The sequence below is a fragment of the Phocoena sinus genome, chromosome 10 (genome assembly GCF_008692025.1).
Source record: "Phocoena sinus isolate mPhoSin1 chromosome 10, mPhoSin1.pri, whole genome shotgun sequence".
Taxonomy (NCBI): Eukaryota; Metazoa; Chordata; class Mammalia; order Artiodactyla; family Phocoenidae; genus Phocoena; species Phocoena sinus.
In genome coordinates, this window is record NC_045772.1 from 27884591 (window position 1) to 27911730 (window position 27140).

General features: G+C 35.8%; 1 protein-coding gene across 1 annotated transcript in view; it reads left to right on the forward strand.

Moving 5' to 3' along the window:
* Positions 1-27140, forward strand: part of EEA1 (early endosome antigen 1) — a 142159-nt gene that overhangs the window by 105644 nt on the left and 9375 nt on the right. Inside the window, exons 16-22 of the mRNA XM_032645166.1 lie at positions 1150-1263; positions 4303-4458; positions 7042-7181; positions 10524-10854; positions 11948-12049; positions 13928-14122; positions 20355-20537. Of these exons, the coding sequence (XP_032501057.1) occupies positions 1150-1263; positions 4303-4458; positions 7042-7181; positions 10524-10854; positions 11948-12049; positions 13928-14122; positions 20355-20537 (1221 nt within the window). The remainder of the gene's footprint in view (positions 1-1149; positions 1264-4302; positions 4459-7041; positions 7182-10523; positions 10855-11947; positions 12050-13927; positions 14123-20354; positions 20538-27140) is intronic.

Here is a 27140-nt window from a genome sequence, read left to right on the forward strand (position 1 = left end):
CTCCCTTTCCCTCCGTATCTTTCTCTCTCTCCCAACAAATTACTCTTCCAGAAACTACCAGATCTTTTCACTTTTTTTTCCATGAAGCCCTTATTGTTTCCTAAGTTCAAAGTTGTTTGATACTATTATACCATTAGATTTCTGTTACATATATTTGAATTATTTTGAATTTGATTTTTTAAAAGGTTTGGTTAAAAAAAACCTTTAGGTAATTCCCTGGTGGTCCAGTGGTTAGGACACGGCGCTTTCACTGCTGAGGGCCCAAGTTCAATCCCTGGCTGGGGAACTAAGATCCCGCAAGGCTCGAGCATGGCCAAAAAAAAAACAAAACAAAAAACCCAACTTTGTATGGTACCATTATGTTTTGTTTTTTTTTTTTGCGGTACGCGGGCCTCTCACTGTTGTGGCCTCTCCCGTTGCGGAGCACAGGCTCCGGACGTGCAGGCTCAGCGGCCATGGCTCACGGGCCCAGCCGCTCCGCGGCATGTGGGATCTTCCCGGACCGGGGCACGAACCCGTTTCCCCTGTATTGGCAGGCAGACTCAACCACTGTGCCACCAGGGAAGCGCCCATTATGTATTTTAATGTGTTTTCTTTCCGAGGTCAGTATGGAAGCCTTGCTCAGTGAGTCAGTCATGGTGTGGAAATTAAGACATATTTCTTTCTTCATTCTCATCATTGGTTTTTTATTCTGTACTATAGTAGAGAAAGTTATAGAAACATTTCTAGCCTTAATTTTCTTTATTTGAGGAGAATAATTCCATCGAAAATCAGAAATGACATAATAAAATAACAAGTATACTATTAGAATTTGGAAAAAGAGGATACACATTTCTTTCTTTTAAAAATATATTTATTAGATGAGTTAAAGATAATTCAATATGTGGATGTCCAATTTTAGAGAGGGGGAAGTGTTTTGCTGTTATAGGGACATCTTTTTATCATTTATTCAAGCATTATTTGGAGTATTCTCTCCTCATTCCTGTTTGGGGGATTATCACATACTTATTTTTTAATGTCTAAATCTTTATGTTTTCTGCCAAAAGATTTAATTTTTAAAAATTATTTAGTGACAAAAGTAATGTACAGTCAAGCAAGGGGAAATCAAGAAGTAAATACAAATTAAATGACTTGTAAATTTTGTTACAGATTAAAGCCAAAACTGAATTATTGCTCTCAGCAGAAGCAGCAAAAACTGCTCAAAGAGCAGATCTTCAAAATCATTTGGACACAGCGCAAAACGCATTACAAGATAAACAGCAGGTAGGAGAACCTGATGCAATTTCTTACCATAACCTAATGTTTTGGTAGATAAATTAACTGGAAACATGTAAAAATGATACTCAGTTTTATATAATATTGTGATTGACCTGCTTATTTTCCTTAATTTCTCCCTGAGTTCAGAACCAGTTGAGTGGTAGATGCAAGAGTCAGGCAGATGGAGATAAAAGTATCATCTTTGGGAATTCCCTGGCAGTCCAGTGGTTAGAACTTGGTACTTTTACCGTGGTGGCCCAGGTTTAATCCCTGGTTGGGGAACTACAAATTCCACAAGACAAGAGTCATGGCAAAAAAACAAAAACAAAAAACATCTTTTTTTTTTTTTTTTTTTTGCAGTACGCGGCCTCTCACTGTTGTGGCCTCTCCCGTTGCGGAGCACAGGCTCCAGATGTGCAGGCTCAGCGGCCATGGCTCACGGGCCCAGCCGCTTCATGGCATGTGGGATCTTCCCTGACCGGGGCACGAACCTGTGTCCCCTGCATCGGCAGGCGGACTCTCAACCACTGCACCACCAGGGAAGCCCCATTTTTGCTTTTGATAAAGCTCGACTTGTGCAGCTGTGGTTGAGCTTCTTAATATTGTATTTCTCCCATAATATAAACCTTGGTGTGGAGCTGAAATGTTTACTCCTAATTGTTGAATTGTTGCTTCATCCCATCAAGTGCCAATGACTGGGAAAGAGACAGATTTCCACACCTGTTTTAAGTAGGTAATCAGGCTATGACCCAGATATACTTCCCACTTGGAAGCAGGAAAAGAGCACCATGTATTCCATCTCAATAGTAAGAGTTACTCTCTTTTCTTGGGGGTAGGAGTAAGTAGGGCTGGAAAGCATACACGAGTTACTCTTCTCAACACTTCTGGTAGAATAAAAGCTTCCTCCTTTAGGGCCAAGCTCAAAATGCTGGTAGATTTTTCTTACCTTTGACCAGGTAGGAATTTTTAAAGTTTACTTTTTGCTTGAGAAGTAATACTGGTTGTTGGTTCAAACAGTTTTTAAACAATATAGTAGTGTATCAAGTTAACAAAACAAAATGATTTTCTATATTTACCCTTAACCCCAATCCATCTTTTCTCCTTATATGGAAATTTTGCTTTTAAATTTGGTATGTATCCTTCCAGACATATATAAACATTGAACAAAAATATATGTGTGTGTGTATATACACACAGATCTTTTTGTTTTATACATATACTATCATTATATATGTTCTGCAACTTGCTTTTTACTTTATATTGTTATTTACATTATTGCTAAGCACATCTGGAAAGTATTTTCTAAGTATTAGGTCAGTCAGGAACTATAGTGGAAAAAGTATTTATAAGAATAACCACAGGGCTTCCCTGGTGGCGCAGTGGTTGAGAGTCCGCCTGCCGATGCAGGGGATACGGGTTCGTGCCCCGGTCCGGGAAGATCCCGCATGCCCGCGGAGCGGCTGGGCCCGTGAGCCATGGCCGCTGAGCCTGCACGTCCAGAGCCTGTGCTCCGCAACAGGAGAGGCCACAACAGTGAGAGGCCCACGTACCGCAAAAAAAAAAAAAAAAAGAATAACCACATAAAAGTTTAAAATTTACCTGCCAAAAATATTACAAAATTCTAAAGCAAGTAGCAAAAGAATAAAACATTTTCTGAAGTATGTCTGATGAAGGGTTAATATTTTTGATGTTTAAAACACTTTTACATAAGAAATAAGTGACTAAAAAAAAAAGTAAATGATCAAAACTATATTAGCAAATCCTCAAGTTCATTAAGAACCAATTACAAATTAAGACAATAATGGAATATGCCCTTATTAAGGTAGAATGTTTGTGTGTAAGTGTTTAACACTGGAAGGATTGGACATGGTGTAGAAGAACAAGCCACTTCCATACCTTGCTTGCGATAGTATACATTAGTTCAACCTTTTGATGGTGGTAGGGGAAGCTGGTTGGCAATATATTTATTTTAAGACCTTTAGGATTTTTCATATTCATTAGCTCACTTTTAGTCCTTTACTCTAAGGGAATAATCGTAGTTTTAAGCATGCTGTTAGCATATCTGCAGAAAGGTTTGTAGCAATCTAAGAATATAAAATAGGACATTTGGCTAAAAAATGGTCTTTATTGATAAAATAGAAATTTACGCAGTCATGTATAATAATATTTTAGAAAATAATGTCACAGTTTCATGATGCATTGTTATGTAAAAACAAAGGAGGTTAGGGCTTCCCTGGTGGTGCAGTGGTTGAGAGTCCGCCTGCTGACGCAGGGGACATGGGTTCGTGCCCCGGTCTGGGAAGATCCCACATGCCGTGGAGTGGCTGGGCCCGTGAGCCATGGCCACTGAGCCTGCGCGTCCGGAGCCTGTGCTCCGCAACGGGAGAGGCCACAGCAGTGAGAGGCCCACGTACCACAAAAAAACCCACAAAACAACAACAAAAAAAACCAAAGGAGGGTACAGTAAAACAGTATGTAAAGCGACCTCCTTTATTTTAAAAGTACAAATCAAAAAATAGAAACTAACATACAGAAAAGACTAGAAGGAAAGTTATCAAAACAATAGTAATTATCTGTGGGTAGTGGATTTACTAGTAATTTTTAGTTTGTTTTTTCCTGTGCAACTAGATATTCCAAATGAATTATTCAAGTTTTATAATGTAATGCCTGTAATTAAAAAATTATATTAAAAAATTGTGCTTTGAACATTGAAAACATTTAATTATAGTATAAAAGTGTTATTTTATTATTAGCCTGTTTAATATTCTGTTGTATCTTTTGGCTCCTAAAATAACTCTTCCTAGAAAAAGTTATTGAGCTCTTATGTATGTAAACGTAATATCTCAGACTATGTACAACTTCAGTTCAGGTCCTTTACATTGGTGGGTAAATATAACCTGTGATATATTATTAGACTTATCTATGGTCTTACTCAAAATAGCTTCTTAAATAAAGTTAGAGTTTTCTGCTTTACTTTGAAAAAACATTTGGGCATTACAGCAAAGTAAGCCTTACCAAAGTTATCTTTAATTGTACTTTTTATAGGAGTTAAATAAGATCACTACTCAGTTGGATCAGGTCACTACAAAGTTGCAGGATAAGCAAGAACATTGCAGTCAGCTGGAAAGTCATCTTAAAGAATATAAAGAGAAATATCTCTCTTTAGAACAGAAAACTGAAGAACTGGAATGTCAAATTAAGGTTTGTATAAAGGAAACTGTAGCCATATTTTCTACTGCTGTAGCAATGGAAATTGATGACCTAGAAGGAATCAAAGATTTTAAATTTGCAAACAAATGTGAAGTTGTGATATACCAATTAAAAAAATTACTTGTAGTTTTTTCATGTCTTAACTTTGAATTCCACCTTTACTTTTAATTTCTTCACTGATGGATGGCTTTTACAAATAGCAGTTTACATATATATGGGTTGCATTGTAATGTGTAAGTGTTGTAAAGAGACAACCAACCAAGGATCTACTCTATAATTACAAGGAACTTAGTTTTTTATTGTTGTGAAGTCTCTTCTGCCCTATCATTCCTGTCTCCTTCCCTCCTTATTCCAATGTAATATTCAGGTATGGTATATTTCTTCCTTTTTTTACATTTTACATTTATACCCTTTGGATTTTGTTTCTAATTTAATATTATTAAAACTATTATAATGTACATTATGGTAAATTGCTTCTTTCTTTAACACAACTTCAAGTGAAAGTATTGATTTATACTAAAGAGATTAAATGACTGACTACACATATTAGAGGATTTGACCTGAGTCCTTTGTCCTTTAAATTAGAACTTCTATAAGTTAAAGAAAAATTTCTCAAGTTACTATATATGTAACTTATACCTTCACAGTCAGATGAAGCACTTCTGTACAATTATAGAATCATGGGCTATGTATATTTCTATATGTGCATCTATAGCAATATAACATGGAAGAAGAAAATTACATTTACAATTCTATTTATGGGTTCCCTTTTCTTTATGGTCAATGATAATGGTATGATCAATTACGTGATGTAATGGTTGAAAAGAACAGAAAAACTTTTTTTTTGGTCTTTTTTTTTAAGATGAAAGGCATCTAATGAGAATTCTATTTGAGTATCTTTTAAAAATAGTTATTTAGGGACTTCTCTGGTGGTACAGTGGTTAAGACTCCACGCTTCCACTGCAGGGCAGGTACAGGTTTGATCCCTGGTCAAGGAACTAAGATCCCGCATGCCTCGTGGCGTGCCCCCACCCCCCCCCCCCCAAAAAAAAAGATATTTAGAACCACTAGTGTCTATTGTGATCTATGACAATGTCGGATATTTAACATTTTGTAATTATTATTTTAGGAAGTATTCCACCTGTTTTATATATATATGTGTGTGTTTGTGTATATATGTAGTTAATAGAATTAACATAGTTACGTTGAATATCCAGTGTAAGTGTTGAGTAAGAGCCACAGGTACCTAAATTGGCTTATAAAATAGTATGCAAAATTTTTACAACTATACAAGAAAAGCATTGCTTATAGATGTTCAAACTATATATTTAACAGTTTGATTTTGTAAATTTGTAAAAATACATACAGTTATATGTATATGTATGAGATAGAAGCCATAGTGTGAAGAATAATAATCTCTAGACCAAGAGATTAAAGAAGCAAAATCAGAAGTTTAATTGGCTTTATATTTAGGGTCAATAGGTGTTAATGAGAAGGATGACATGACAACTCCATTTTAGTTTTGAATATTTATAATTATATAACAGTGTTGTAATCTGAATATAAAGGATTATATATTTTATTTATTTATCTTAAAATAAATTTACTTATTTTTGGCTGCATTGGGTCTTCGTTGCTGCGTGCGGGCTCTCTCTAGTTGTGGCGAGCGGGGGCTACTCTTTGTTGTGGTGAGCGGGGGCTACTCTTTGTTGTGGTGTGCGTGCTTCTCATTGTGGTGGCTTCTCTTATTGCAGAGCATGGGCTCTAGGTGTGCAGGCTCAGTAGTTGTGGCTCGTGGGCTGTAGAGCACAGGCTTAGTAGTCGTAGCGCACGGACTTAGTTGCTCCGTGGCATGTGGGATCTTCCTGGACCACGGCTTGAACCCGTGTCCCCTGCATTGGCAGGCAGATTCTTAACTGCTGCTCTACCAGGGAAGTCCCAGGATTATTTTAAGTGGGCCCATGTGTGAACCTGTTACTTAGTTTTTTCATACTTGAGTTAATAACTTTTTTTTTGAGTTAATAACTTTTACTCAAATAATAAATATAATTAAATTTATTCTCTTATTCAGAGTTCATTTTATTTATTTATTTAATTTTTTAATTAATTAATTTTTTTTCGTGATACGCAGGCCTCTCACTGTTGTGGCCTCTCCCGTTGTGGAGCATAGGCTCCGGACGCACAGGCTCAGCGGCCATGGCTCACGGGCCCAGCCACTCCGCTGCACGTGGGATCTTCCCGGACCGGGGCACAAACCCGTGTCCCCTGCATTGGCAGGCGGACTCTCAACCACTGCACCACCAGGAAAGCCCCAGAGTTCATTTTAAAAAGTGAAAACTTAGTGACTGCCTGTCATATATAAAGCCAGCTGCTAGGTCTTCTGAAAGATTCCAAGATAAATGGCTTCTTTATTCAGTGATGGCTTCAGAATGTGTTTTTTATTATAACATAAATATTTTTGGTTATTTTTGTGTGTTATGTCAACACCAATTTGAGTGTAAATAAATGTTATAATGTTTAATAGATAGATAATCGTTGACATTAAAATGGTTTTATATTATATTTCTGCCATAGAAACTAGAAGCTGATACTCTTGAAGTTAAATCAAACAAGGAGCAAGCTTTGCAGGATCTACAAGAGCAAAGACAGCTGAACACAGATTTAGAGTTTAGAGCCACAGAATTGAGTAAACAACTTGAAAAGGAGAAAGAAACGTAAGCTAAACTACTTAAGGGAGAGGATTATAAACTAAGTTTCATAAGATTTCTATTTTGCTATCACAGTGCTTAAAGATTTATTTGATTCTATAAACTACTGATATTAATGTGAACGAAAAATAAAGCCATCACAGTATGGTTAAATAGGAGGGCTTGTGACCAGTCACATTTCAGTAGACTTTATCTTTAAAGGCCAAATACACCACTCTGACAGTTGGCCGACTGGATCTGTGTCAGGATGATGAGAGTTTTTGACTCAGTAGTAAAGCTGGAAGCTGAGAGCCTGGGAAAGGTATTCAGTACCTTTCAGGGAAATGAAATAAAACCCATCAAAGTTGATGATAGTTAAATTGTTTTATGCTTTCATGGTTTCATCCTTGTTTTGGGAGTGATGACAAAATGTTTTTGTTCTCACAGCTAGTAAATTGGGTCCTGATATTGTGAACTTGAGGATATACAGATGCATTTTGTGCCTCAAGTGCCATTTCTTCTCTTAACATCGTCGTTTCCAGTGCCTAGGTGTTTGGGGAGTACATCTGATCCTTTGTATCACCCATTGAGTGATTTGTCACCTCTGGAACCCAGTCATGTGTCTGTGAAGATGACCTTTGAGTTGGTTCTTGTTCTCTTTCCCAAGGCCCCCTATGGGCCCAGTTTTTCTTTCCATTTCTACTAAGGTTTTTAAAATTTTTGCCTTTATACTTTATGCAAACATTTCTTATGTGGGGTCCTGCATTTCTAGAGTACTACCTAAGAAAGAAGGGCTGGGTAAACACATCTGAGGTCTGACTAAACCTCACCCCTGGTCATAGGACTCAGCCCAAATAACAGGGTACAGAGCTCCGCTTTCTCAAGGGCCACCTTCACTCTGCATGCAATTCTTTCCCTCCAAATCCATCTCATAATGTATTTTCATTACTCTGCGGCTTAATGTATTTTCAAATATCCTTTGTGATTTCTTTGATTTACGGGTTACTTAGGAGTATATTGTTTACTTTTCAAATATTTAGGACTCTTCTAGATATCTTACTGTTATTCGTTTCTAATTTAATTCCATTTTGGTAGGAGAACATACTCAGTAAAATTCAGACATTTCAATTTTTCATTTAGGGCACAGTGTATGGTTTATCTTGGTTAAGTTTCCATGTACACATATATGTGTTTTTGGGTAAAGTGTTCTATAAATATCAGTTAGGTTAAGGTGGTTGATAATGTTGTTCTAATCTTCTATATCCTTGCCAATTTTTTTCTCTGGTCATTTCTGTCAGTTTCTGAGAAAGGGGTGTTAAGGTTTCCCAGATTGTGGATTTACTTACTTCCTTAAGTGACTTTGAAAAAAATAAACTAAGTTTTATAGTCACTATGCAAGCCTTTATTTCTTTTTTTTTGTACTAAAGAATTTTTTATTATTTTTATATCTAGAGGTTTGTCATGAAATGTAAAGCCACTAATTTAAAATATTTAATGAGATATGTCTCAAAGGGTTTTAGTGTAATAGAAAACAGGCATATTTAAAATAAAATTCTATATGTATTTGTGTGATATATATATACACATTTCAATATAAATAGGGATCTACTTTTAACTTTTTTACATAATAGAGAGCTGGTATAGATATAGATAGATATCAAAACTGACTTTTTTTTTTTTACATCTTTATCGGAGTATAATTGCTTTACAATAGTGTGTTAGTTTCTGCTTTATAACAAAGTGAATCAGTTATACATATACATATGTTCCCATATCTCTTCCCTCTTGCGTCTCCCTCCCTCCCACCCTCCCTATCCCCCCCACAACTAGGTGGTCACAAAGCACCGAGCTGTCTCCCTGTGCTATGTGGCTGCTTCCCACTAGCTATCTATTTTACGTTTGGTAGTGTATGTATGTCCATGCCACTCTCTCACTTTGTCACAGCTTACCCTTCCCCCTCCCCATGTCCTCAAGTGCATTCTCTAGTAGGTCTGTGTCTTTATTCCCATCTTACCCCTTAGGTTCTTCATGACATTTTTTGTTTTTTTCTTAGATTCCATATATATGTGTTAGCATACGGTATTTGTGCAAGCCTTTATTTCTATTTGCTTTCTTTGACTCACATAGTCTTATGATTTTATAATAATTACTTATGGGAAAGTTAAGTAGCATAGTAAATATATCAAGTCCCAATTTTAGGGTTGCTTGACAGGGATTTTAACTATATTAAATGGTAAAGTAATATTAGTACAATGACTTTTCTATTTAGACCTTTAAAAATCCACGAGGTACAGGATCCTGTGAATGTGCCTTCATATGTTCTAGCTACTTTTTTGAAAGTAAAAGTAAGTTTCTGGGACTAAAAGTTAGAAAACTTCAAGGTATAGATGCAGTTCTGGTATTGTTTTAATACCCAACTTCAATTATGTGGCTGGTACATTTTTTAATAACCTCTCTTTAACATATTGTTGAATTTATAATAAAGTACATTGATAGTAAAGTACATTGGAAATAGTATGCATTCTAGAAATATTACTTTGCACTTGGTTTCATTTTCACTTTAAAAAATGGTTGATCTTTAATGTGTTCTTTTCTTTTAATATGTAATATGCATAATTTTATTCATTTTATGAAAGCAAAGTCTTTAACTTTCTTAAAACAATATCTTCATTTCCTCATCCTTATAACTTTTTTTTTCCTGTTTTAAAAAATTCAAGTACAGTTGATTTACAATATCATGTTAGTTTCAGGTTCTTGTAACTTTTTAATTCATTCCAGTATAGAAAACTTATATTAAAGGACAAATGATAACAAATCTTTTATATAATCTGCTAGGCTCTAGGATTAAAGTAAATCTTTTGTCTTTCCTCCATGTTTGAAATGAAATATTTCTTCTATTTTTTAACTTTATTTTTCCTGGTTACCTTATGTGTTTTCAAGTTTAAGACCTGGCAAACACATAATGTGTTTTAGTTTTTCAAGGAAAGAGTCAGAGTTCTATGTGCATGGAGACTTAAGGTAATAAATAGGTTCTTTAGGGTACATGGGAAAACATTTCTGGCTGTCATACACTAGAGGGTTTGCTATATGCACAGATTTATTTGGTGATATATTGTGGTCAACAAGACTGGATTAAGTCATGGGCTTAGATGATCTTGGCCTTACCACTAATTTATTTGACTTGAGGAAAATCGCCTTCATCTGTTAAATCATTGGATCAGATGTTCTAAGGCATTTTTCAGTTGTGTGGTTTTATGACATTAAATTATTGTTTTTACTTCTTAACTACACAAGAAAGTTTTAAAACTCAGTAATTTATTTGAATGGTAAATTATGCATTATTAAAGAAATTGTTTCTTAAATATTTAGAGTATCCAATACAAAGTTGGATCTACAGAAGAAATCTGAAGCGCTTGAAAATATTAAGCAAATGCTTACCAAGCAAGAAGAAGAAAAAAAAGTCCTTAAACAAGAAATTGAAAATTTAAGTCAAGATGCAAAGATGCAGCACAAGGAATTGAATAACAAAGTTCACACAGCAGTAACAGAACTACAGAAAGTGAAGATGGAGAAAGAAACTCTAGTAGCAGAGCTTTCTGCAGCAAAAGAGAAATTATCAGAAGTTTCTGATTCTTTGAAGAACTCCAAAAGTGAATTTGAAAAGGAAAACCAGAAAGGAAAAGCTGCTGTATTAGATTTGGTTAGTTGTTTATGTTTACTGTCTTAGGTAGAAGTGATTTTTATTTAAAATGTAGTGACTTTTCTGCTTAATTCACTGTTGACTTTTCACCCTGCGTTTAAGTGATTTTAAGTGTTCTTAGAGGAAAGGAATTGGGATTACTTAACCTGAGAAAAAGATATTGGTGTTTGTGTGTGTAATTTTCCAATGGCCCAGAAAATTTTCAGCTGAGTATATAGTCTTTCTCTATTCTGGGTCTGGTGCTAGATTTGGGAAAGACTACAGCCTGTTTGTCCTCAGGGACACTTCCACAGAGAATATAGCTACTAGTTGAAATGTTTTTCACTTGACTATAAAAAAAAAAAAAAAAAAAAAAAAGAAGACCAGAAAGATCTAAATGATTTTTAACTCTGGTGCTATAAGCTTTCTTAATTCTTTATTCAATTTTCTAAAACTCTAGATAATACCATGTCTTAGAGATACTGTAAAAAATAAACTATAGAGAAAAAAAATCTGAGTCTCAGGAAATGCGTAAAGAGGAATGTATTCTCAGAAATATTTTAACCCAGAATAACAGCAAAAGTAAAATTCTTTTGTTCTCAATATGAAGGTCAGTGAAAGTGTTGAGTACCATAAAAAACATGATTTTTGTGTTGCTTTTATGTTCCTTTCTGTTTGGAGGAAACATCTTCTATCTGTACATCTTCCCACTTAAGTTATATGTGATTATTTCTGTTTGTTGTTTCAATACTTTAAAAAAATTTGCTTCCATTTTTTGAAGCCCATTATTCTACTTTTAAAATAGTATAAGTTAATTAATTCTGAGACATAAAACTGTGGTTTCCAAAGTATTCTAAAATCTTGTCTAAATATTATCTAAAGTATTTATTGTGACTATTGGTTGATAATAGAAACTCTTAGCCTTTTCCTCTCCCTCCCCATTTACTGCTGTAATATTTGCCTGTTTTTAGTATTGAAATGGATGATTTTGTCCCATCTTAAATCATCAGTGATTCTGGTTTATTTCCTTGTGTGGATCTTACTGAGATTGTAAACCAAAATTCTTAAATTCACTACAAATATTTTCTGCATAATGTAGTTTGCATTTTTTTAGGAGAAAACGTGCAAAGAATTAAAGCAACAACTTCAAGTACAGACAGAAAGCACGCATAAGGAACAGAATGAACTGAAAAAATCACTTGAAAAAGAGAAGGAGGTAAGATTTTTTTTCTATAACAAAAAATATGTAAAGCATAATAAGGTCTTTATATTTTCAAAATACTTTCACAATACTTAAGTCAAAAGAAGGTTTTTTCATTTGTGTTCTACCTACTACTAAAAAGTTTCAAGCTAGTTTAATAAAAGGCCCAAAATAAAGGATTATTATTAATAAAGGTAGAAAATTGAGTCAACTAACTATAGAGTTATAATTAGATAATCTAGATTAAGGAACATTACTATGGATAAAAAAAGTCTTAATAGATTTTCCATAGAAATGACATTTTAAGGGCTCTTTATTTCATGGACATTTATATTAATAGCATATTTGATAATGGTTGTATAACAATTCAGAGATTTTTCTATGATTAATGCTTCTATTGTTCTCCATCAAAACCAACAAGCAAATGAGGAAATAAATGGGTATAATATATATTGTTATTCTCTGAAGACATACCTCTAGCAGCTAGAGTCCAGGCATGTAGCTTTCTAGAGATCAGATTTGATAAAGCAGCAAAACATGGTCTTGACAAGTCTTTAGTGTGATTGTGTTCTGGTTGTTGATTGAAAGAAGACGCCTGTGCTTTATATGCCAGCCATGTAAGTGGCAAAATTATGGAGGTTTAATACCCAAGCTGTGAATCCAGATTGTGCAAATTTATATTCTGACTGTGCCAGTTATTAGCTATGCTGTCTTGCCTTGCCTTCTTAGGCAGATGACTTGATCTTTCTGTGCTCCAGTTTCCTCAGCAGTAAGATGGGGCTAATAGTAGAATCTGTGTCATAGGATTATTGCGAGAAATAAATGGGTTAATATATTTCAAAGTGCTCAGAATACCAGCTGTAACAAAATAAATGGTCAAATGTTAGCTATTACTTTATTATTGGTTATCATAACATAATCATTATTAACACTACCTGACTCCTGTTTTGCACAAAAATATTTTCCTTTGTATTGGAGATAAGCTGAAGCATCCATATATAGCACTGAAACTTTTTCAAAAGTAACTTTGAATGGTCAGATGCTCAAATTAGGTTCTTAATGAAATATGCATAAAATATGTAAACATGACTTTGGCTGGACGGGTGAGAGGTAGTGTAGTTCACCTTGGCCACAGAGGAACCTCAGTGTGACTTCTATATGATATCTAATTTTGAACAGAAATATATCCTAGTAGATTGTTAAAATAAGGTAGTAGCAAAATATGCCTCAAATCTCTAAATGAGGGAACAATTGTGTGGTATAGTTTAGTGTCATCAGACAGATACTAAACATATTTGCCAAAAATTATCTTCGTTTTATCACAGTTAATATGAAGCTATCCTTTCTGATTCACTGTGGCCAACAGGCTCATTTAGCATTTTTTTAAAAAAATTATTTATTTTACTTTCTTTGGCCCCACTGTGCTGCTTGTAGGGATCTTAGTTTCCTGACCAGGGGTCAAACCCAGGCCGGGCAGTGAAAGCGCTGAGTCCTAACCACTGGACTGTCAGGGAATGCAGTTAGCATTTTGAGAATATTCAAAACAGTAGACATTTCAGCAATCTAAAGATTGATGTTGATTTTCCCTTTTTCTATGATTTAAGAGAACACTAATCTAGCTCATTTGCAAGCTCCATCCAAATGTGTAAGTTAAAAAGAAAGGCAAGATTAAACAAATATTGAAGATTAATCCAGCATGTCATCCAGTAGTGAATGGTGTCAGTTATGAAAGCTCCATGAGGGTAGGGATTTTTCTTTTTGGTTTACTACTGATTATTTGTGGCCAATAGACTCAGTAGTTTCTACTTAGAGTAGTGCTTGACATGAGTAGGTACTCAATAAATGTGTGTCACGTGGATAAATGAATGCTAAACAGGTTTTATTTTCTTTTAGACTTCTCATCAACTGAAGCTGGAGCTCAGTTCAATGCAGGGACAAGTCATACAGGCCCAGAATAGTTTAACACAAAAGGAAAAAGAAGAACAACAACTTCAGAGTAACATAAATGAGCTAAAGCAATTGACTGAACAGAAGAAAAAGCAAATTGAAGCACTCCAAGGAGAGGTTAAAATTGCTGTTTCACAGAAGGTAGTGATATATTTGTTTACTTTTTATGGGAAGAAAAACTTTGCAGTTAAAATAACAATATGATAGTAACACAGATGAGTTGCAACAAAGAAAATTTTACATGTGCTCAAATTTTTTTCTAAGTTAAATGTATAAATGCACTTAATTACATGACTAAATATCTACGTCTGGATTTCCATTCACTATAACCATGTTGTTAGATAATTCTTATTTGAAATTCTAACACTAATCATTTGTCTGATAGGCATAAAACTACCTTTTTTGTAAAATAAGATATAACTAACAATGTTAAGAGAATAATTTATACATTTCTAGTGTATTAGAAAATTTTATAGGAATTTAAAAATAAATTATCCTCATTAAGGGAATATAATCAAGAACAAAAATCACAAATTGAGATATATTTAAATATTCAGTAGTATAGGTTTCATATAGTTATAATTGTTTGGTTTTTTAAGTTATAATGGTTTCCATTTCCAAACCTATCCTGATTTATTATTAAGCATCCATTCTTCATCCTTGAGTATGTTTTTTTTTTTGGTGGTACGCGGGCCTCTAACTGTTGTGGCCTCTCGCGTTGCGGAGCAACAGGCTCCGGATGCGCAGGCTCAGCGGCCATGGCTCACAGGCGCAGCCGCTCTGCGGCATGTGGGATCCTCCCAGACTGGGGCACGAACCCATGTCCCCTGCATTGGCAGGCGGACTCTCAACCACTGCACCACTAGGGAAGCCCCTTAAGTATGTTTTAATACTTGTCCAGACTAAGAGTTGATAAAAGTGGATTGAACTTAATATTTGAACAAAATGAGGTTTTCTCCACTGTTGATGTATGCATATTAATTAGTTCATGGAGTAGAAAGATATAAGATCCCTAGTATGTAAAACAAGCAAAATATGTCATGTTATTAATAGTTGGCTTGTCACATTACTAGAGGAAAAAAAAATTAACCGCACAAATACATATTTTATGTTGACCACTATTTTTATAACTATTATTATGGCCATTTTGCAAAAGAGTAATTTTCTAATAACACAAACAAGAATAGACAAATTTGTCTATCCTTTTTTTGTGTGTGTTATATATAATTATACATCAGGATATAATTATCATAGTATGTATTTTGTTCTATGATTTGATATCTTGAGGTCATTTTTTCCCACATCTATTAGCCTCATATTCAAGTTTTCCTTAGATCTTCATTTTTATAACAGTATGACTTAGTAAATTTAAAAAAAACCAACAACTATTTTTAGCACATTTTCTTTTTTATTAACTTATTAATTATAGTAAGATTTCTTCCAGATTTATGATTAATATATATTGCCTATACTTTGCATGGCTTTACTAGATGACACCTTAAGGATTTTGAGATTCAGAGGAAATGTTCTTATTGGTAGTTGTCTTACTTGGGACTGTTATAACAAAAATACCATAGACTTGGTGGTTTAAAAAATAAGCATTTATTTCTCACGGTTCTGGAGACTGGGACGTTTAAGATAAAGGCACTGGCATATTGAGTGTCTGGTGAGGGCCCACTTTCTGGCTTGTGGACAGCTGTCTTCTTTCTGTATCCTTATATGCTGTATCCTTATATGACTGAGATTATCTCTTGTGTTTCTTCTTATAAGGGCACTAATCCCATTCACGAGGGCTCCACCCTCATGACCTCCCAAAGACTCCACATCCAAATACCATCACATTTGATCTGGGCTTCAACACGAATTTGGGGGGGGGGGTGTCACAAACATTCATAGCAGTAGTTCACTTGTGTCAGTGTATGAATGCTAGGAAAAGGAACACCTTTAACCTTGGGGAGGATAGCATTTTGGGGGAGTGTTGGGTAGATAGCCAGTCTCTGTAAATTAGACTTGGAATTTGGAGTACGTAGAGAATCACTGAAAGGCAAGAATTGTTTGGTTTTATTGAGGAGCAGTGTACTATCATGGAAAGAAGATAAATTTTAGAGGCAGGCAAATTTGAATTTAAATTCTGTGTGACACACATTAGGTTTATGGTCACAGGAAAGTGATCCATCTTTCTGGACTAAATAAAATAGGGTCATAGAGTTGTAAAGGTTGAGATAATTTGAAGCAATTATACTTCAATAAAGATCTATTAAAAAAAAGATTGCGATAATGTATTTAAAGTACCTAGTACTGTGTGTGCCGAGTGCCATGTGGAAGCAAAATAGTTGTTGGATATTATATATAAGTGTAGCAAACTATGATCTAAGAGTGTCATTTTGCCTGGTAAACCATACAGTGATGGTCTCTGGAAACTTTTCACTGGGCCACAGTGAAATAGGAAAAACAAGGATAAAGTTTAAATGGGTATAGATGTGTATGAGTACACACACAACGCACACACCCCATGTATATATATATCTACGTTTATTTATCTATCTATATGAAACACACATATACATACATTTTTAAAATGTGATTGTGATTGTTTGGAAGTCACAGGGAAATCCAGCAAGGCTATATAAGTCATCAGTTCCTGTACCAACCTTATTTGAAACCTAATGTGGGAATACAGAATGAATAGGATATGGCCCCTATTCTCAAGTAGCCTATAATTTAATGAGGAATCAGGTATGTAGGGAAAAAGAAAACTGTAGTAGAAAGGAGAATGAGAAAAATTCAAACTTAATGGAAATTTTGACTGGCTTTCTAGAGGAGCTAGCATTTGAACTGTGTCTTTGAAGACTATCCTAATTTTGAAAGATTAAAAAAAAGAGGAAATTAGATATTTCAAAGGAGAGGAAACAATATTAGCAAAGTTTGCGAAACTTAAAAAAAATGTCGTTATAGAAGATTTGCTATTGGAATACCTCGTAAGTGGAGAAGTGAGGGGAGATAAGGCTATAGAATTGGATGAAATCAGATCACAGTAGATGTTGTATAGTTGTTTCCACTTTAAATTTTTAATATTGGAAGACTAAAGGTAAAAATCTTTAGAAGGGAGAAATGTAGTCAGACCTGTTTTAGAGCAAAAACTGATAAGCTTGTGAAGGATAAATTGTAAATGATTGACCCTCCTGTATTCTCCTTTGAAACTTTGGGTTTACTTCAGTTAAACCCATTATCAAGCTGTTACACTGATCTTTTTATTTTTTTTTAATTTTCTTTTATTTAACTTAACCACTAATAGATTTGAATTCCTCAAAGTCAGAAAACAGTGTTTTCTAACAAATAAGCTATCAATGATTTTTTAAACAATGAATGAATGAATCAGCCTGTCATTTAGAGTAAGTAAAATGAAGGCCCAAATATGAACCCAGAAGGCAATTATGATCAGTGTTGAGACTTTGTAGAGGGCTTATCTGAGCCATAAAGGTGATTGAAGAGAAAGAAAACTAGATTTGTGGGGGGGAAAATGTTAAAGAAAAGAAGTAGTATTCGACCAAAAAAAAAAAATGCAGTGTAGTCTTCAACACGAAAAACAATGTCCAGGAATTCTTCATTGTGAAGACTCTAAATTGGAGGTAATGTGGGATGTTATCAGATAATGTGTGTGGTGATGAGCCCCCTTTCCTCCATAGGCAGTTAGCACTACCTCCTGGCAATCTGCTTCCTAGCTCTCTTGAATCTATCCCCTTTTCTTATTTCCCAACTGCCACAGTCTTAGTCTAGGCTATTTTTTTTTCTCTTATGTGGACTATTATAAGAGTCTCTTAATGGATGTCCTGGGCTCTATTTGTCCACCTCCCATCTGTTTGTCATTTATTCATTCAAGAAATATTACTAGGCACCTATTCTGTGCCATGGACACAGTTCTAGGTGTTGGAGGTGTAGCTGTGAACAGACAAGGAACCTATTCTCATGGACTTAAACTTTCTTGAGGGGAAGAAACTTAAACAGGGTGATGTGAAAGACAGTGATGGGACAGAGTCCTACTAAAAGGTTGGGTGATCAAAGAAGCCCCTCTGAAGAGATTTGAGCTGATACATGAAATACAAGAGCTATCCATATAGTGGTCGGGGCGGGACAACTAGTGCAAAGATCTTAAGGCTAGAACAAGCTTGGTATTTTCTAAAAACGGAGACCAGTATAAGTTAAGTATAATGGAGAGAGGAAGAGTAATATGCGATGAGTTCAGAGAAGTAGACAGGGGTAAAGGCATAAACATAGAAACTTGAAGATTATAAGATAACAGAGAATGATGTATTTTGTTCAAAGGATAATTAGAATCGATTAGGAGATTTTGAGCAGAGAATGGTGGGATCTGACTAAAGGGACATAAAGGAGCAAGCAGGAAAGGCATGGAAAAACTATTGCAGTAGTCTAGAAAGTACAAGATGATGGCATGAACTAAAGTGTTAGCAGTGGATGATTTGGGAATATCTTTTGTAAGCTGAGTCATCAGGACTTGCTGATAGGTTAGATGGTGAGAGATGATGGAAAGAGGAGTCTTGAATAATTCTAGGTTTGTGGCTTGTACAAGTGGATAGATGGCCGTTGGATAGATGGCCATATTTACTGGGGAAAGTAGCATGTTTTTCAGGAGGAGGGTTGTTGTAAGGAATCAAGATTTCTACTTGATAGATTATCTATCAATCACTCAAGTGAAGATGTCAGGGAAGTACTTGGATATAATGAGCCCAGAGTTCAGGCAGAGAGGTTGGAGCTAGAGACATAAATTCAGGAGTCAATTGTAAATAAACAATATTTTTTAAAATACTTTTTAATAAACTTAACAAGGATTTATTCACAGGAATACTTGTAAGTAGAGAAAAATAACAGAAATGCTAAACAAACGAAATGAAGAGGATCCAAACCAACTTTCACTTTGTAGCTTTTTACCTGCACCCTGTGTGCATATATCTAGGGCACAGAGGGCCACCAACATACGCCAATACAGTGTAGGAACCCTGCATTATGTCCATTAACTTAAACATATCTTTAAGATCATGCCTTGAACAAAAAAAGAAAGCTTAGAAGGCAATATGTTGAGTGGGAATAAACATTGAAATATAGCAATCATGTCTTCAGCTTCTACTATTATCTTTATGTGCCAAATAACACTTAGGCAGCCTCTTACAGATCTTTTACCATGTAATTTAAGTTTTAGAAGTTTTGATAAATCACTAGTAGTATATAGCCATGCAGAAAGCACATCACACTGACAGCACAGAGGCAAAGATTTTGCACAGATATATCTGCTTTCCACATTGTGCAGTTTACACACAATACAATATCAGTCTTATTCCTAACAGATCCTAAAAAGATATTTCAAGCCTAGCTGTAAACTACAGTACTTTATATATTCTTAATAAAAATGGGTCTAGTTGGGATCTTCTAAATAGAGACTGTATATAGAATAAAAGAGGGCTAGAGACTGAACCCTGGGGTCACACAGTATTGAGAGATCAAACAAGAGAGGAGCTAGTAAAAGATTTTAAGATGGAATGACCAGTGAGGTAGGAGGAGAACCTAAAACACAAGATGTCCTGGAAAACAGGTTGAAGAATGTTTCTAGGAGGGGGCATCATCAACTGTTTGAAGGACTGCTGGGATGTTCAATGAGATGTGGACAAGGGCATGAATACTGGATTTTGGAACAAGGGGGTCGCTGATGACTTCAACAGCAGTTTCATTGAAGTGTATTTATTTTAAAAGCCAAGTGCTTTTCATGCTATGCTTACATATATTTTATTTATGTCATAATTTGTGCATATCTCCTGAATCTTCTTAAAGACTGAAGGTTTAGAGTTTAGAGGAGTTGCACCTTTGCAACATTTTCTTCTCTTCTTCTGCCTTGATGTTAATAAAGATGACCTGTAGAAATTTCTTGTTATTCTTGAATTTCAAGGAGTAGAAACAGTATACTTCAACTTAGTAATGGCTTTTTAATTATTTCGTGTAGAAATTTCCCATAGTTCAACCTTAAATTATATCATCTTTTAAAGCATGCAGCACCGTATCTTCCATCAGAATGTAGTTGTTACTTTCAGTCTCCTGAGACCTTGGTACTTGGGATTCTCAGTGAAATTCTTTTTTCTTTATTTAATTGCTGTTTCGTTTTTTGTCTTTTAAATTAGGACTTGTTGAATTTTGTAATTCTTTAATTTTGTAACTATAAGGTAAGTTACACTTTATTAAAGTAGAATTTTAGGGCATAACTACAATTCAGTTTGTTCTTAGGAATCTTAGTTGTGTGGATTTCATTCTATATTTGTAACTGGTTTTTGGTATGCATACTGTTTTAAATAACTATTGTATGTTTCAGACAGAACTTGAGAATAAACTACAGCAGCAGTCAACACAAGCAGCACAGGAACTTGCAGCAGAGAAACAGAAAATATCAGTGTTACAAAATACCTATGAAAAAAGTCAGGAAAGTCTAAAACAGCTTCAGTCTGATTTCTATGGGAAGGAATCTGAACTTCTTGCCACAAGGCAAGATCTTAAGGTATAGTGAACTATATTATATATCATAAAAACCAGTAAGTTGTTTGTAGACATTCATTAATGATTGATTTGAAACCCAAATGGGTACAGGAATGTTAGTATTTGTGGAATACCATGCTTCTTTTCTGTTGAATTATTATATTTGGAGAAACATGCTTTTTAAATTGTTTTATATAACAAAATATATATGTAAATACAGGCATTTAAAAATAACATCTTTAATAGAAATAATTTGGAAATTGTTAATTGCTACATTGGCTTATCTAAGGACTTTGCTGCCTTTATGTAAAAAAAATAACTTTTAAAACGGACTGCTGTTAAAAAAATCTAAGGAGTTTTTAATTTTTTTATTTTTTTGCGGTATGTGGGGCTCCCACTGCTGTGGCGTCTCCCATTGCGGAGCACAGGCTCCGGACGCGCAGGCTCAGCGGCCATGGCTCACGGGCCCAGCCGCTCCGCAGCATGTGGGATCTTCCCGGACCGGGGCACGAACCTGCGTCCCTTGCATCGGCAGGCGGACTCTCAACTGCTGCGCCACCAGGGAAGCCCTAAAAAAAATCTAAGGAGTTTTAAATGTAAACCACTTGTGAAAATGCAAGCAATTTTACAGTTGCTTGTCAAGCAATATTAACTTCAGTTTTATATATTAGTCAACTTTCCAAGACTACTGGAATGCATAATGATTAAAATTAGATTATAGCTCAAAGTAAACTTAACCTTAATTATCTAAACATATATGGATATTCTGTCCTTGGCGATACTGTTTGATTAAAGTATCATTTTTACTAAAATGAAGGCTATGGAAAAAGGGTAAACAATTTTTATGTAGCATTAAGGTATCAATTCTCTAAGTGAAATGGAACATTTGTATTCTCTCGCAGAAGAGTTAGACATTTCTCTTTTTTTTTTTTTTTTTTTTTTTTTTGCGGTATGCGGGTCTCTCACTGTTGTGGCCTCTCCCGATGTGGAGCACAGGCTCCGGACACGCAGGATTAGTGGCCATGGCTCCCGGGCCTAGCGGCTCCGCGGCACATGGGATCCTCCCAGACTGGGGCACGAACCCGTGTCCCCTGCGTTGGCAGGCGGACTCTCAACCACTGTGCCACCAGGGAAGCCCCAGCCATTTCTCTTTTTTGTCATAGTGAAATAGTATGCTTTTTGATTCTTTCCTATGTTTGGGTTTTTGTTTCTTAATTTAAAATGCCTTATTGAAAAGTTCTGTTGAAAATCACAGAATATTTTTATATGTAATATACATAAATATGCTATGTCACTTTATTCATAGGCTGCTATAGGGAAGGCTTTATGAAGGAGATAGGACTGGGCCAGGTCCTGAAGGATATAAGAATTTGAATACACAGAGAGTCCTGAGAAAGATCAGTTCACTCAGGGGCACATTTGAGAAAAGGTGCAGCAATGGGAACCAGCAAAGCCAGGAGGCAGTCACCATAATTGTCTTGCTAGAGTGCTGCTTTGTGTTTGGAAGTTCAAGTTAAAAAGGTTGGGATCAAACTGTGAGGTATCTTAGATGCCTAGCAAGGACGACTGACTGGACTTTATATTGGGTTGCGGGGGGGATGAAGAGTCTAAGCAGAGGAATAAAATGAAGAAGGTATAATTTAGGTAACAACCTGGAACTGGTTTATAGATAGCAGCTTGGTTTGGATCTGGCGTAAACTAGTGCTGGGGAGATTAGTTAAGAGGCTATCTCCCTTCCTTCCTCCATAAACTCCAGTAATCTAGCTGTGAGCTGATTAGAACTGGAGTTAAAGAGGATGGAACAGAAGAGATTAATGGGAGAGAGAATATGAAACAAAAGGGCTGAATAACGTACAGGGTGCAAGGAAGTGAAGGAATCAGTGGTGACTAATGATCTGACAAAGAAACAGGAGACTGGGTAAAAGAATTTTCATAGGGCCAACAGTAGATATTATATATATATAAAGTTCACAATTAGCAAGAGTTCTTTAAAAAAAATACCACCTGACATTTAGAAAGTGTCTTACTTGCTATATTCTCTAAGTAGCTTTAAATTATTATTAGTTTTCCTTTACAATACTGTTGCAAGTCAGGGAGGGTTTGTGGAAGAGTTTGGACTTTATCCTAAAGGCAGGAGGGAACCACTGAAAGGATGTGCTCGGATTTGTATTTTAGGCCAATAACTGGCTGCAGGAGAAGGAATGGATTGTAGGGGAACGTGGCTGAACGTTGGGATGAGAGAGGAGACTTTGTGGTAGTCCAAGTGTGGATGGTGACAGCTCGGGCTGGTAGTAGTAAGGATGCAGAATGTGCATGAATTCAAAGGACATTGAGGTGATAGAGAAGATGAAACCTAATGACTGAGCAGAAGTTCTGTAGAAATCATGTTTTTTCTTCATATGGATGTATTATTTACCTAAGAGCATAACACAGTAATAAGACTTAGATCTTTTAAATCAGTATTTTTTTCATTAAGCCAACAATTATTTTTATTATGCCCGAAAGCTACATCATGTTCTAATTTTATACACAAAAGAAAAATTCAAATGTAAACGTGGGCAAGAAGAGAAAGACAGAGGGATAAGGCTGTGTGGAGTTTAACAACTGTTGAGAGGCCGTGGATAGACTCTCTTCAAAGCTTCCTTTTGCAGATGAAACTGAGGCCCTGCTTGGTTAGTGACAGGCCTAGTGTTTGCACAATAACAGAACGATGATTGGATCTCAGTTCTTCTGATTCATAGCCCTTTGTTAAAAAAAATAATTAATTTGGCTGCGTTGGGTCATCGTTGCTGTGTGTGGGCTTTTCTCTAGTTGTGGTGAGCGGGCGTACTCTTCCTTGCGATGCGCAGGCTTCTCATTGCGGTGGCTTTTCTTGTTGCGGAGCATGGGCTCTAGGCGCTTGGGCTTCAGTAGTTGTGGCACACAGGCTCAGCAGTTGTGGCTCTCAGTCTCTAGAGCACAGGCTCAGTAGTTGTGGTGCACGGGCTTAGTTGCTCTGCAGCATGTGGGATCTTCCTGGACCAGGGCTCGAACCCGTGTCCTCTGCATTGGCAGGCGGATTCTTAACCAATATGCCACTGGGGAAGACCAGTAGCCCTTTATTGTTTTACCATCATTTCACTAGAATTTTTTTTATAAAATAGGATATTGAAATTTTTAATAAAATAGGATATTGACAAATTTTAATAAAATAGGATATTGACAAAATACCCTATTTTATTTTTTTATGAAATAGGATATTTGGAAGTTAATCCTTCCAAAATGACAGGTATCTGAACTACTTAGGTTAATTTTTTAAAAAAGAAAGAAATTCCTAGGAAAGTTCAAGTAATATTTATAATAGGCCAGAATAATGGATCAGCCATTCTTTTGCTTCAGTGATTATTATATGACCTTATGTATAAGAGAGAAAGGGAGACGTTCAGAACCTTGTAACATGACACCTAAGTTAAGGCTGCCATCTGTGGGCTGATGGTGTATACCAAGACACCAGTAGAATGGAAGACCGGCTGCCTTGATCTATGCCTTTAGCCCCATCTGCTGGATTATTTATGAAATACTGAAATTTGTTGACTGGATATTTCAAACTGGCTATGCTGTGTGCTATTCTTTGTTTTCCAGGAAAGGTAGAAGTGGCGTTTAACTGTAAATTTTGCACCCTCAGTGAAGTGAAAATTCTAGGATAAAAAGTTTAGAATTAAATGTAAATCTTCTTAGCCTAGTACTGTTCTTTATGTCATTTCATCAAACATCAAGAAAAAGTAATAACTAAAAATTTTAAAGTTTTATTTTGAAAGAGAAAAGGGAAAAATTGAACAGACCCCCCCCCAAAAAAAAACCCCACCAATAGCTACCACAGAACAGTGTAGAAAATCTTTTTTTTTGCTACATTACTATAATGTGATTGGAGTATTCAGGATCAGGGTTGGTACTTGATCTACTCAGGGATTTGCTTATTCCAGTGGCAGTGGGTGGCTTAAAGATAGCCCCAGTAAACCATCTAATGGAAGAGGGAGTTCTCCAAGGGAAAAGATGCTGAGCAGATGAAAATAATATAGTCTGAAGCAAGAAAGATAAAAGGAAAATTTGAAACGGCAGTATACTGCTGAATGATATAGATTGAATATTCAGAGGCAAGGTAGAACAACATGTCTTGGCTCAGAAAATAGTGCATATTTTGAACTTGACTTTAAAGACTTAGTCACTAGGATTTTGTGAGTTCAGAATTTTATAGGCTGTTATTTAAACCATGGACTTTGGAATTCTGTGGTTAGAGATTGGGGGTATTCTTGCTTTTAGGCTCTAGCAAGTGTGTTGGTATTCTTTAGCATTAGATCAGGACCTCTGTTACCGAATTACAATTGCTATAGACAGCATGGGCTAGGCTTTGTCAAATTTTATTCTTTTTCTCTGAAATCACACTCACCTTTTGTGATACTTAGGTCAGTTCCAATATGCCCACAAAGCCTTCTTTAAACATTCCACAGAAAATACACTCACACTCGTTTTTCTGTGCATTTGGCACATAGCAAATGCTCTAATACCCTGTACAACTTCCATTTTATACCCTGGTTCTGTTTTCCAGGCTATATGGTCAGCTTCTTTAAGTCCAGGACCATCTTTTACCCTCCTGTCTACCTTAGTAGTATACTCAATTAAAGCTTAGCTGCTTGATTAGTAAAGGACTAGATGACTTTAAGTCTTTTCCAAAAAGGAAGTCTTACAGTTTTTAGTGTTCCACTGGAAACTATTGAAAATGGAAATTTGGTTTATATCAGAAAAGACTTCTGAACTGGGTTATTTGTAAGGAATAATCTCTTTCAGGAAGCTTAAGTAAAGCCCTTTAAATAAGGTTTTCATTTATTTTTCATCGATTCTTATCAAATGCTTACTGTAGCCAAGCCTAGATAGCAGTGATTCCTCCTGAATTGTATCTTCTGCCTTTTTTTCAAAGAAACTGTATCTCCAGAATAAGAAAGATAAACTTCTTCTAGATGGTGGAAGAGCATCTTAGAGTTATTTCCCTTAGCAGCTGAGTGGCAAGGTTCCTGCCATTTTCCATTCCCCACCTGTTACCATATCCACCTCCAAATCAAAACCTAATGAGTCAAAAAGTTGCTCTTTCCCCCAGCTTCAGCTTCTTGAAATATTTGGGCCTTCGAACAGTTAGTAACTATGGACTGTGTTAACTGACAGCACTACTTCTACCACACAGATGAGAAGTTAAGAGGATGGGGGTGATGGCCTTGTTAGAAGTAGAGCCTCAGATGTCTGGTTGACTTTACTCTTTTAGTTCACTTAATCAGGTTGGCAGATTTGAAATACATTTTTTCCCCCAAGACAAAAACCCCTTTCTGTTTATTAAATAAACCTTCTAGCATGTCAAGGGCCATCATAGATCCTACAAAACATGTATGCATATATAATGTCACGTTTAACTATCTTTTTAAATTGCTTTCTTCCCGTGTCTCCCCATATCTTCTCATTATGTATATGTTCTCTGAGTGTGTTTGATATGGTTCCTACTTATTTGATATTCTTCGTATCACTTAGCTAGTAAATACAGATTATTTCTAGAAGCTTTGAAATTGCTTCAGTTTTATTAAATATTTTATACTTGCCTATGGAAAATACTACAAGTATTTTGCATAGGCAAGAGAATTAGTTATCTAGCATTCTTTCTCTTTTACATCATCTTACTGAAGGGCATAACATACTTTTTTTTTAAATTTAACTTTTTTAACATCTTTATTGGAGTATAATTGCTTTACAATGTTGTGTTAGTGAATCAGCTATACAAATACATACATCCCCATATCTCCTCCCTCTTGCGTCTCCCTCCCACCCTCCCTATCCCACCCCTCTAGGTGGTTACAAAGCACCGACCTGATCTCCCTGTGCTATGTGGCTGCTTCCCACTAGCTATCTGTTTTACATTTGGTAGGTGTATATATGTCACTGCCACTCTCTCACTTCGTCCCAGCTTACCCTTCCCCCTCCCCGTGTCCTCAAGTCCATTCTCTGTGTCTGAGTCTTTATTCCTGTCCTGCCTCTAGGTTCATCAGAACTATTTTTTTAGATGCCATATATATGTGTTAGCATACGGTATTTATTCTCTTTTTGACTTCACTTTGTATGACAGACTCTAGGTCCATCCACCTCACTACAAATAACTCAATTTGGTTTCTTTTTATGCCTGAGTAATATTCCATTGTATATATGTGCCACATCTTCTTTATCCATTCATCTGTCGATGGACACTTAGGTTGCTTCCATGTTCTGGCTATTCTAAACAGTCTTGCAATGAACATTGTGGTACATGTCTCTTTTTGAATTATGGTTTTCTTGGGGTATATGCGCAGTAGTGGGATTGCTGGGTCATATGGTAGTTCTATTTTTAGTTTTTTAAGGGACATCCATACTGTTCTCCATAGTGGCTGTATCAATTTACATTCCCACCAACAGTGCAAGGGGGTTCCCTTTTCTCCACACCCTCTCCAGCATTTGTTGTTTGTAGATTTTATGATGATGGCCATTCTGACTGGTGTGAGGTGATACCTCATTGTGGTTTTGATTTGCATTTTTCTAATGATTAGTGGTGTTGAGCATCCTTTCATGTGTTTAA